We start from the raw sequence: 12,563 nt of genomic DNA on the forward strand, positions 1-12,563 counted from the left end.
CCTGATAAATCTTACATTATCGATATGATCTTCGGGCTCTCGGCGGGGTGTACGTTATCACAAGTGACACGCTCAATCCTTCCCAGATTAGATTCCCAAACCGGCCCACATCCCCGGCCGACAGCGGCTTTCAGGGCCCGAGAAATGAATCAGAGACGCCTCCTGAAGACGGAGCGCACCTGAACCGGAGTGACATCACTCAGGAGTGATGGAGTCCCTGCCGGACCCCCCCCCCCCCCCCCTCACACAGACCTTAGGCCATTCATAAATACCGCGGTGATATACCCACTCTCCCATCACAGGCAGACACTCGCGACATACATCACTGCTTTTCTCATCCAGTCCAACAAGGTTAGGCTCTTCTTCTTCTTTCTTTTTTCTTCAGGTTGCTCTTTAGCTCCGAGCTAAAAAAGAAAGACGGTGCTTTTTGGCTAATAGATAAGATAACTGGAGGAGGAGGAGGAGGAGGAGGAGGGCCTCAAATTGTTGAACGTCAAACATTGTGAGCGGCGGCCGTTCATCACATCATCAGCGTTGGACCCGTCGTAGCTTCTCGCTATGAAAACACTCCTCATTTGGGTGTAGCTCCTCCCTGCTGCTCTCCGACGTTCTCACTCAGTCTTCATCCGATTCTTCCACGTTGACCGTCTGCAGGAGCAACTTGTTGCTTTAAATCAGACGTGTCATCGCTGCATGCGTTTCTGCTGCTGACTCAGCACTTCCAAACAGATGCTCTTTCTAAGTTTTAGTGTTAAATTAGGTCTTTCCCAGTTTACAGTTTGTATATCGTTTTTTTTTTTTTTTATTCCAGGAAGTCTTTTGCACAAGTTGCACCGCCGAGTCTCCGGTTAACGAAGTGCGTTCAGGAACGTTTCCTGGAAGGTTTCACAGCAAAACAGCCCAAAAAGAAAATCCTCTTTTGTCACTTGTGCTCCGAAAGCGATGAACAAACTACGTGTGAAACGAGCTCGGTAAATACTTCAAAAACACGTCCTCCTTTTCACTCCTGCACTTTGCGGTCTTATCTTCTTTTGTGAAACGCTGCATGTCATTTTTTTATTACATTTTTTTTTTGCCGTGAAGCACTCTGAGCTGCATTTTCAAGTTTTATCACCATTATTATCATCACAACATCACACCGTTGCATTAAGCATAAACTTCACTTTCCAAATGCATGAGAGTGAATGAGGGTGCGTCTCACCTGTCACTGTAAGCAGCGGTGGTGGTGGGTTGGGCGAATCTGTATGCTGCATAGCCGCCCTGTAAAAACAGCCCAGCGTTAATCAATGATGAGGCGCGGAGAAAGGTTACATCCCAGAGACACCGCCGAACAACAATATGGACATCGAGCTTTTTAAATTGCCTTAATCGTTAAATGTCACTGCACAGTGTTTTTGGTCATTTCCGCCCCTCCCTCTCCCCCTCGCTGACTGCAGGTTGCCGTGGAGACGCCAGAGGGTGCTGTTTGATGTATGGAAGTGCGTTCGGCAGGTGGCGTGGGGATGACGGATGCTCGGAGACGGCGGCACGTTTTGAAGCAGAGACGGACGCCGACTCCTTAAATTCAGCCCATATTTAGACGGAGGCGCCGCCGCTTTATTGAAGATACGCTTTTTTTTTCTTCCTTTACACGACCACCCTCCCTCCCCCCCACACCCATCCCCTAGCTCACAAATGAAGCACGGCGGCAGAAGACGGTGGGACCGTTGGGGAGTCAGGGCCGCTGTATTCACTTGCCGGAGTGGGGACGGGAATTAAAGACCTCATTGTGGAGTGCTGCTATTACTCTCTTTGAGAAATGAAGCTGTTCTCCGACTGTTTTTCTATTAGTGCCGGTGGAGTGTGTGACCATCTGTGTCCGCACGGCGGATAGGTGGCTTTTAATAATGCATGTTTTTCATTCATTTTTAAACCCCCGAGAGGGAAGACGTCCGATTGGATGGGGAGAGCGGCGCCGAGGGAGGAGGAGGAGGAGGAGGAGGAGGGGCGACCAAATCCCAAACTCCCACAATCCTCCTCCTCCGCTGGGCAGGGGGAGGTGAAGGGGGGAAGGGGGAAGTACAGGAAGTCGCGGCACTTCCTGTGGGGACGGGCATGCCTCGGGACTGCGCTGATTACAGCAACAGCCCGAACAAACACGGGCCAATAAATCACTCTCCCACGTTGTCAGATCGTGCACACGGCAGTGCAGCACATTTGTTATGTTGTCGTGGAGGGAGCGCATGTGTGTGTGTGTGTGTGTGTGTGTGTGTGTGTGTGTGTTTCGACACGGAGGTGCAGACATGCATGTGTATAAGCACGTTGCGATGTATGTGCTGTATATTTATATGTTGCATCCCACTCTCGCTCGTCCGTTTCAAAGAGGAAGCTGCGACTCTGAGACACCGAGGGGCCTCGCGGTCGCCCGAGACCTCCGCGTACACTCGGCCGGTCTGAAGCGGTGCAGCGGCCGTCGCCAAAAACTAATGGCGGCAAAGCATGGGGAGGGGGGGGGGGGCATGACGGGCTGAATGATGGAGCGACCCGGCGGCCGGGGGCCTCGGTCAGCGCGCAGGACTTAGCTGGAGGTGGCTGAGAGACAAACACCATCACTCAGAGCGCCGGCCCCCGGTCGCTCCCTCGCTCCTCTACGGCGGTGGGTGTCGCTACAATAAAAGCCGGTGAAATACGGCGCTATCACGCGGGCTGCTGTGTAAAGTCGTACATCACTGGGGTTTAGCGTTTCACTCCCGGACGGCGCTCCTTCGTCGGGGGTGAAAGTGAGAAGCAACTGTCACCGCCGCTGTCATCTCGATATCTCGGCAGAAACACGCAAAAAAAAAAAAAAAAAAAAAAAAAAAGGCGACAGAATCAAAAAGGGACAAATTGCCAACGTTTGGACTGATGTCAGAGCGGAGGGTGGAGGGGGGGTGGGGGTCGTTGTAATTTCAGCATTATCTCCACAGAGTCCACGGCTCTTCTTCTGGAGGGGCCGGCCACCCGATGTGCCCCCTCCTCCCCCAGACAGCTCTGGAGGGACGGCTAATCCCTTTTTATCTTACTGCTCCTCTCTTATCTCCCACACGGGTGGTGATGTGCTGGGAGAGGAACCGGCTCCACTCAGGCCTCCACCCACCTCCGCCTCCACCTTCACCTCACCCCCAGGGAGGGATATCCCAGCCAACCCCTCAAACACACGGAGCAGGAGGAGAGGATGGGGAAAGAGGTGATGAGAGGGAGGAGGAGGAGGAAGCTGAAAAACCCAGACGGATTCTGAAAGGAGGAAGATGACCCAACTTGACTCGGGACACTGAGTCAGGATCCGCCACTCTGCCAAAGTCTGAGATCATAGCAGCAGAGGAGGGAGGAGCTGAGGGGGTTTTAAATTTTGTTGTCGGGTTTCTTGGCACGGCAGACTGAGGCCTAATCGACGCCGGCTTGGCAGGCGAGGCCCGGTGAAAACCAAGGTGGGGTGCGGGAGGAGAGAGGTGGGGGGGTGCTTCTGTTTCATCGGAAAGAGAGAGAAAAAACAAAAACAAAAAAAAGCCGACTGTACTCACATAGATTTCTGCACCGTAGAAGCCATCTTGGTACACCACCCTGTGAAGAGAGGAGGAGAGAGGAGGAAGGAGGAAGGAGGAGAGAGGAGGAGAGAGGAGAGTCAGGTGATGTCTGCAGGGTCAGCCGCTGAGTTAAACTGAAAGGTGCAGCCGTCTCACATCCCCGTCCAATTTTCTGCTCTGCTAAAATTGTTTGTCTTTCCGGTTTGTTTGTCAGGAGGGATGCTGGCGAGCGGCGGAGGAGAGGACGAGAAAAAAGAAGGCAGTGAAGGAGCGCCGTCACATGACTCCGCCATATAAATCAAGCAGCTGCCATCGGTAGTAAAAAAAAGAAAGAAGAAAGGGGCCCCGAAGAGGAGGGGAGGGGAAACAGTCCCCGGCTTCGGCGCCGAGTCCCTCCGCAGTGAGACGGATCCCGATCTAATCACAGATAGACGGCTGTACTTGGACCTCCCCCCTTCCCCCTCTCCTCCCCCCCTCCCCGTCAGACCTCTCCCACGGCCACACAGACCTCCGCTGATAAGAGGCCAGAGTGTGAGGCGGCGCCGCACAAAGCCAGGAGATCAGCGGCGGCCCTGGTCACGGTCCAGCGAGATCTCCCCGGTAATACACTATCTGAGCTGTCCGCCGCGCTCGCCGAGGCCGAGTCACTTCCTCCCTCGTCAACACACGGCGAACAAATATATCAGAAAAGGGTCGGAGAGTTCGTAGGTACCAAAATACTCCCCGGAGACGTGGCTAGATAAAATATATTTAAACAAACTGCCACACCTGATGGACTGTATTATTACTATTATTCCCTGCTCCTACTGAAAAAAACACCAGTCTAAGTCTGAACCTAGAATATGGCTGGACCCTGTGGGAAACTAGAGGGCTTTTATTTTGAAAAGTCGTGGCAGCCGAAACTCCAGCCAAAAATATTGTATTTATGTTTATTTCCCTAATTTCTGAGCAGCTGTTTGTTTTCCAGTTCAGTGTGAGAGTCTCTGCTGTGTTTCTGTCCTCTGATCTCTGTGTCTCTCTCTGTGGGCGGAGCCTCCACCTCTGAGGGAGCTGAGGGGAGATCGTTCGGCTCGTTAATCCGTCGCGTTAATTGTGTCGTTTTTTTCTCGGACATGCTCAAAAGATTAATTGATTAAAAATGGACCTACAAATATAACTGGGCATTTTGTTCGGACCTTCGTCGATCTACTCAAAACCGGTTCTACGGGTTACAGAGCGCTGGACTACGGGATGAAAACAACTGACGTGCTCCTTTCTGTTTCCTGGATTCAGGTACTCACGCTCCGTAAGCCGGGATCGGCGGCGGCGGTGGAGCCGTGCGGAACGTGTTGTACACGGCCCGCCCCCGTCCCCGCAAGTGGGCACCCCTGTAGGCCACCGTAGCGCCCGTGGCGGGATAGGGAAACCCGGTTACTGTGGAGACAGAGAGAGAGAGAGAGAAAAAAACACGACTTTCAGAAAACATCCTCCACTTGGCATTGCTTACCTTATGACAGAATACATTAGAGGGAGACGTGTGGCACTTCTTTCCTTATGACAGAATGCATTATGGGGAAGACAAAGGAAACAATAGATTTAATCTTTTCTAGGTGCGCCTCATCGAGCACTCTCCCCTTTCCCAGCTCGCTGCTTTGTGCCGTACTCAGCAAGGATCCACATTTGCTGTACGCATCCTTCCCCCGATGCCAGCCGAGGGGGCAGCCTTGAAGCCGAGGCAGGTAATGGATGCAATATCACTAGTTTCGCACCACGGCTCCTGCATAGTTTAGACACAATGGGCCCGCGACAAAGAGAGAACAGCGGGGAAGGGGTGGAGCGGGTGGAGGCGCAGAGGGCGTTTCTAGGTGTTGGGGGAGAGACGAGCGGGAGGTGAAGGTTGCCGAACAACCCGACGAGATGTTCAGAACTTCCCCCAAGAGACGGGGAAAAGAGGAGCAGATGGGCAGGACGGCAAAAACCCGTCCGCGTGGCTTCCTCGTCTCCGAACCCCATCTGGGAGCGTCCTCAGCCAATCGCACGGCAGCACGTGAGGGAGGAGTCAGCCGGGGTGAAAAGGCTCCTCGGTCACAGTCGCCGGATTAGAGGACGACCAATGTGATTGTCAGCTCTCCACTTAACCTTCAATCGGTCCAACGTTGGTTCTGATTGCAGCCTGCATACAAACACGCTGATCTGCAGGCGTGATTAAGTCGGCCTCCACTTTTTCCAGCGATTGAAATTGCCTCCACCCCCCTCCCTCCACATCACAACATAAGTATGCCCCATTAGTCTTGATCCTAAGCTCCGCCCCTTCATCCCCTCACCTTATTCTTCTTTATTCATCTCCACGACACGTTTGGGCAGAATTCATCGTGGGTTTCTCCAATCAGAAAATAACATGGATTCAGGGAATCAGCTTTGCTAGTTCGGAGCGGTTTGGAGCAGGAAGTGACCATATTTGGACAAGCTGGGGGAGGAGCCAGCAGAGGATCTGACTGATGTGATTGGAAACCTGACGATACTACGTCCTGCCCACCGATAGCTGTAACCTGACTGCACCACAGGCCTGTCAATCAAACAGACACGCCCCCAAAAACAGGTCTTCTTGAATCTTCTTTTCTAATGAATGAGGGATTATTTTCAGATGGACCTCCAGAAAACTAATAAGAAGGAGTGACTTTAGCTAACAACACCGAGATAACTGATGGACACATTTTATTCACTTTGGATTTGATGAGAGAAGTTGAATGGGAGTCTATGGAGCCGGAGGCTTTTTGGAGCCGACCTCTAGTGGCACTCGCTGGGATTGCACGAGTGTTTTTATATTTCTCGTGCGATGAGTTTGTGAGGGTAAACGTTATCTATCCTTTCGCCAGAATCAAAATCAACTCAACTTGGAGTCCCGGTCTGTGCTGTGTGCAGCGTTAACCCGGCGGTTGGGTTAAACCGGCGAGCTCCCTAATGAACGACGCACACCGAGTCACACCGGCTGCTTCGATAAAGCTGACAGGGAGACAGATTAGAGGTGCTTTTAAAAACACAGAGTCAGGTTTAATATCTTCTGCCATTAACATCATGCTCCATTAGTAGGTCCGCGCACATATTCAAAAACTTTGCGTCTCATTTGGCCAGGTGACGCCCCCCACCACCACCACCACCACCACCATCGGTACTTTGTTTGCCGCTAAAGTGCCAATAGACTTGGCCGGACTCGCGGGGCGCCCCTGTTCCCCCGAGTGATTTATAATGCTGACCTTGACATTTAAATTAGTCTCTTTTTTTTGGAGCAATGGACATCTGAGCACGGTTGCTAAAGGGCAAAAACAATCCTCTTTGATACTTTCTGAGGTGTGCTTTCCCCCGCTCGCCCCCCTTCCTTCCTCCCCCCTCCTCCGCAAAGTCCAAGTGCCTCTTTGTGTTTCTTTTTTTTTGTTGAGAAAATTTGTATGCAATATGCACGCGGTGATGTATGTGAATGTAAACTCATAATGAGTTGGTGATAGGCTACACTGCTTCAATAATAACCCATAAATCAAAGGCACTGTCACACCTTGGTGAGCCCCGCGAAAAGCAACAAACAGCCGCGGCGTACGAGAGCACAAACCTGGTCCAGCCGCCAAAGTCAAACACCTTTTCTTTTCTTTTTTTTTTTTTTTTAGCAGGGGGGGATGGAGGGGGTGGGGGGGGCGGCGGTGGGGTGGAGAAAATATGAGTTATGTGCCGGAGGGCGACGGGGTCACGCTGCACCTCATATGTCATATGTGTCAACCGGAGGGAAGCTCAATACCTGCAGAGCCAGTTGGACCCGAAGGTAATCCAGCTCTGTGCCAGTGATGGGGTCATAACCAGCTCCCATAAAAAAAGATCTGATTTTCCACAAGGTTGATCTCTCTAATACTTCCTGCTCAAATACGTCGGGCAACGAGCACTTAATCCACGCACTGGGGACCGAAAACAGCTTAATCTAATCAAGAGTCTGGAGCTTAATTATCCCCCTAAAGTACACTCCAACAATGAGAGGATCTGTCTACATATATTAAGATGGCAATTAGCCTTTCTATTTCTGTCATTTACACTGCTGGCAGCTTTTCACCAAGTCCTCCAGAAAAAAAACCTCCACCTCAGCAGCGGAAAATATGATCTGGTGAACGAAAGAGCTGCTCGTCGCCTGTCTGTGTTGGAAATTAGCTGCAGAGGAGAGTCTCTCTCTCTGAGCCGCATGAAAGAGGTTTCGAAGTGACAGCTGTCCGTGGTGGTGAAATAATCTCGACACGAGGAATCCGAGAAGTTTGCCAGGATCAGCAAAACAGTGCAACAGATCCGCCTCTGAATGATTTCCTTTTGCTATTTAAATACAATGTTTTGATAAACGTCTGCAGCTGCTTTAATTTTTCATATTTTAGATAATAAATGATAAAATCGATCGGTGGAGTGCAGTACTGATTCTGCTGGTTTTGTGTTTTCAGTGCACATTATACAAGTAGTTCCGACCCACAAATCTGATTGGTCAGCAGCACACCCTGCTCATAGCTAGAAATATCACTCCGCCTTTCTTAATGGGAATATATAATTAGAATTGAATTTCATATAATCTGCAATATAATGTCGTTTTTACTTGTTATAGGTCTATTATATTAAATGACCCATTTGGTAAAATCGGGTCTCTTTTGGTCCTTTTTTTTGGTCGCTCCGAGCACCCGTGCCGTAACACCACGGATAGTCGCGCACTTAAAATCCTAGCGGCTCGATCGGCGGTGCTAAAATCTTAATAATACACGAGTCCGTCGATATCTTTTGTTCATCAGATATGTTAGTTCCAACCAGACTGAGCTAGCTGAGCGGTTTAGTGTTTCTACGTTCTGTATTTATTCAGTTTGAGACTACAAATCCTCTCTGTTGCTAGGGTCGTTGCTAAGGGTCGGCCTACTTTCTGGAGTAGTAAACATTGAATAAGTTACATAAGAGTCTGACTGACTGTTTTCCAGTTCTTAGTTATGCCCCGTGCGTTGCCATGGAAACGCAGATAGTACTAACAAAAAAGTTGTTTATTCTGAGAGCAAATTGCCCCACAATATGAACACACTTTGATTTTATTTAGTTGTATAATTGCAGTATTACTTTATGATATTGCTTCATTAAAACAGGACGGATACTGGGAGCGTCGCCCTGGACCATCAGTCCGTCCTCAGCGTGCCTCTGCTGGGCGTTTGGGCGTTAGGTGGCAACAGAGGACACAGACCCAGGGGCTGCCATTCCCCCTACTAAGCACTCGCCACCACCTCCCCTCCTCCTCCTCCACCTCCTCCTCCATCAGAAGGAGGAGCCAATCTACCCTGGAAGAGGTTAAGAGCGGGGAGCCGGCATGAGGCTCTCATCCGTCATTCTCCTGAATGGGTTTTGAGGACAATAAACCTGTAGCGCCAGGACGAATGGAGACGAAGTGTGCTGTCACCCAGCCAGGATTTATGGCTCCCAATTTCACTGATCTCCTGCACAGAAATGAGGACTGATAAACAGTGATTAATCGCCTTTATATCCCATTTTACTCCCACCAAAAGTGTATTAACTGTAGCGGTGATGATTTTGGAATAAGTCCTGAATCCTGCAACATGATTTCCTGTTTTTTTGTTTTTGAAAGCCCCGGTCAGGGTTTTTCTTCCATTCCTTTTTTTTTTTTTTTTTTTTTCTTCCTCGGTGAGTTAAAACTGCCTTTTGCTGCTCATTAGGGAGGTTTTGTTTGGGAAAAAAAATAAAAAAATGTATCTCTTATTTATGTTTCCCATCTTCCCAGCTGGCAAGCATATGTTGTCGTTTAGGCTTGGCAAACTCCAGCGCCCATGTCAAGACGACTTGAAAAATTAGCAGCCAATAAATCACCCAACCCCTCCTGCTTCCCCTGCCTGGAGTGGTGGACCACACTCCCTCTGATTTATGAGATGATTTGGGAAGTGTGTGTGTGAGTGTAAAATGGAGAAAGTGTGCGTGGAAGAGGGAACGTGTATTAGTGTCTGTGTTCTACATAGGTTATCTATTTCTGTATGCTGGAATGCTGTGGTCTGAGTGTAGTAAAACAGGGCAGGTGATGGCGTCGTGTGTGTGTGTATGTAGGTCAGTCAAATTATCGGTGATAGAAGTTAAGGCTGAGGACTTTTAGTTGGGTGAGATTTTCCTCCGATTGGATCACGATGCAGAGGTGTGTGTGTGTGTGAATAATTATCAGGGGAAGATGTCGAAACCAAAAGGAGTGTTTGGGGGGAAAAGAAAGAGGAGGTGAGTGGGAGGAGGCTTCGGATGGGGGCGAGGGGTTGGGGATGAAATAAAAATGATAGATGACTGCTTTCTGTCATGGACAGTTATTTAGAGGTTCGCCGTAAAGCTGTCCGGGGAATGAACAGATTTTAGTCTAATGAGCAGAAAGGAAAGCCGTTAAAGTGGCGCGATGTGCTCAGCACTTCTTCCAAATGAAATAGTACCATTTCCCCCTCATTAAAATGCAAAGGGTTCATATAACATACAGCAATAAAGCTGGCATGTCGAGGCGGAGGGGGAGATAGTGGGGGGTGGAAGGGGGGGGAACCCCACCGAGCTCATCTCGCTCCTCCATTACGGAGACCAGAAGGAATAGCGGCCTTCGACGGGGTAGGTGCCAACAATATCGCTCACTCAATCTCCCTTATTCGGTTAGCTCTGTAAAAGTCAATCTGGTGCACTTGGCAAATCCATCCACAGCAGCAGCCTCCACAATCTGATAACAGTTGCAGGGGCGCTTGCTCTTGAAATCATTTTTTTTTTTTTTCAGCTTTACAGTTGCACACCGCGCAAACAATGGCTCAGGCTCCCTCAGCCACTCAGAGAGAGGCTTGGATCATCCACTGCTTATCGGAGCCTGCTCGCAAGATTCACTTTGATTTTTGAGGGGTGGGGTTGGAGGAGGGGAGGGGGGGGGGGGGGATTTCATGTTCAGTCGGTTCAGGATGAACCCAACTGTAGAAATTCAGGGGGTCAGATTGGGATTGGCTGCGGCTGATAGAGGATGAGAGGCAGGGAGAGGGGGGAAAACCCCCCCACAAGGCTCTTACCAGCGTACAGTTCAGGACCATAGACAGCTCCTACGACGGGGTTCAGCTTCCAGCCTGGAGAACAAACACAAATGTCGAATCACGGCGGGAAATAAATGGAAACCGAATTAAAAAAATGTTTAAGGCTTTGCGGCACCGCTTACCGTTCGTGTAGGGGTTGGCCACTTTTTTGTTTGTCATCACTCGTGCTGTTGCGTTGTTTACCTGTTCAAAGTGGGGATAAAAAAAACAACACAGAGCTTTACATTCGGCGTCCACGTGTCCGGGAGGCGACGACAGCAGGCAGCAAACCGTGGGGCGGGGGGTGGGGTGGGGGCAGTTGGGAGGCAAATCCAGGAAATCATAAATAAACAAATTATTATGGAAATTTGTTTGCAGCACTTTTAGCGTGATTGGGCTTCCTTTCATGAATTTATTCATAATTTCAATTTTCTTACATTCTATCATGTTACTGGAAAGATTGGGGGGGTGGAGGGGGGGGGGGGGTGGAGCATGCACCAATTACCCACCGGTATGAATTGAAAAAAATAAAAAAATAAAAAATCCTCCAAATTCAGTAATTGGTGGGATAAACAAACAAGAAAAACACAGACTGCTTTGATTGTGTTCTGTTGACCTGATGAGAATGACTGGGTGGGGGTAGAGGAGGCGGGGGAGGGAGGGGAAGGGGAGGAGGGGGGGTTGTTGTAAACACAATCAAGCACTAAAATGAAGGTGATCGAGGGGATGCAGGTCGTTCTCAGATCTGAAAGGAACCCGGAGGATGGTGGCATGCGTTCATTCTGCATTGTCAAGGAGAAATGATGGACAGCCGGCGTGTCCGGGCCGACATGTATGGATCCCGCATTCTACTGAGAACGGCTTATACGCACCATTATGCATGCATGCATCCAGGCACACACTCAGAGATGCACGCACGCACACACACACACACACACACACACACACACACACACACACACACACACACACACACACACACACACAGCCGCCACATGCTTATGCATGAGGTTTTTCTAGGTAAGTTGAGAAGGCAGCAGGCATGAAGGAGAGAAGATGAGGAAAAAAGTGAAAGCACCTCGATTTTGCGTCCCTCTACGATTGTACCGTTTAGTTTCTCCCGTGCACGATCAGCATCTGTGCTCGTTTCAAAAGTTACAAACCCGAAGCCCTGAGAGTGTTAACCACCGGCAGAGAGAGAGAGAGAGAGAGAGAGAGAAGAGATGGACACACACACAGAGAGAGAGAGAGAGAGAGGAAACAGAAAGGGGAAGGGAGGAGAGAAGGCAGGAGGAGGTGAGCAGCGGCAGAGTCGAGTTGTAAGCAGCCAGATTAATTAGAGGCAGTTAGCGAGGCGTCAGGAAACAGCAAACAGAGAGATCCGAGGAGAGAGCGAGAGAGAGCGAGAGAGAGAGAGAGAGAGAGAGGATAACGGTGACGTGACCTCGCACAACAACACCAACAAAAAAAAAAAACGGCCCGCTTTACCCAATTAAAGAGCCGCGGCACCGCCGCCACGGGTGAATGTCAGGAAGCAGCGGATGCAAAAACATTGTGTTAGCTGCCATAATAGCGGCGTAATTATCTACACAACTTCGGCGGCGGCCTCCTCCTCCTCTGTTTGAAGGCGCGGGGCAGAGAGGGAGACGAGGATGAAACCCTCTGAAGAGAGATTGCTGACTGCTTCTAATTCACTGCACTAATAGGTGGGATACTTTTTTTTTCTTTTTTTTTTTTAATGGAGGCGGAATAACGGCGGTTCATTGATGCAAAAAAAAAAAAAAAAAAAAAAAAAAAAAGAAAAGTGAATGGCAGCGAAAACGCCGTCGTCCGTGATGGACGAGAGCAACGATATTGACTATAAACCGAAATATACCCAACCTCTCATTTCCCATCCTCAGCTACCCCCCCGCCCATCATTTTTTTTGTCACTGCCTTGAGTTATGTGGACTGGGATGCTGGA

At 49.8% G+C, this 12,563-nt stretch overlaps 1 protein-coding gene across 13 annotated transcripts in view; it reads right to left on the minus strand.

The window, feature by feature from the left end:
• The window catches only part of LOC138207845 (RNA binding protein fox-1 homolog 3-like), a 361,299-nt gene that overhangs the window by 15,411 nt on the left and 333,325 nt on the right, over positions 1-12,563 (minus strand). For all 13 annotated transcript variants that reach the window (XM_069165392.1, XM_069165389.1, XM_069165381.1 and 10 more), the window contains 6 exons: positions 11,679-11,771; positions 10,744-10,804; positions 10,601-10,654; positions 4,823-4,955; positions 3,540-3,579; positions 1,202-1,260 (listed from right to left, as the gene is read on the minus strand). In XM_069165392.1, coding sequence (XP_069021493.1) covers positions 1,202-1,260; positions 3,540-3,579; positions 4,823-4,955; positions 10,601-10,654; positions 10,744-10,804; positions 11,679-11,771 — 440 coding nt within the window. The remainder of the gene's footprint in view (positions 1-1,201; positions 1,261-3,539; positions 3,580-4,822; positions 4,956-10,600; positions 10,655-10,743; positions 10,805-11,678; positions 11,772-12,563) is intronic.

This window comes from Embiotoca jacksoni, unplaced genomic scaffold (assembly GCF_022577435.1).
Source record: "Embiotoca jacksoni isolate LCO1_2020_lvr unplaced genomic scaffold, fEmbJac1.0.p SCAF_34, whole genome shotgun sequence".
NCBI lineage: Eukaryota > Metazoa > Chordata > Actinopteri > Embiotocidae > Embiotoca > Embiotoca jacksoni.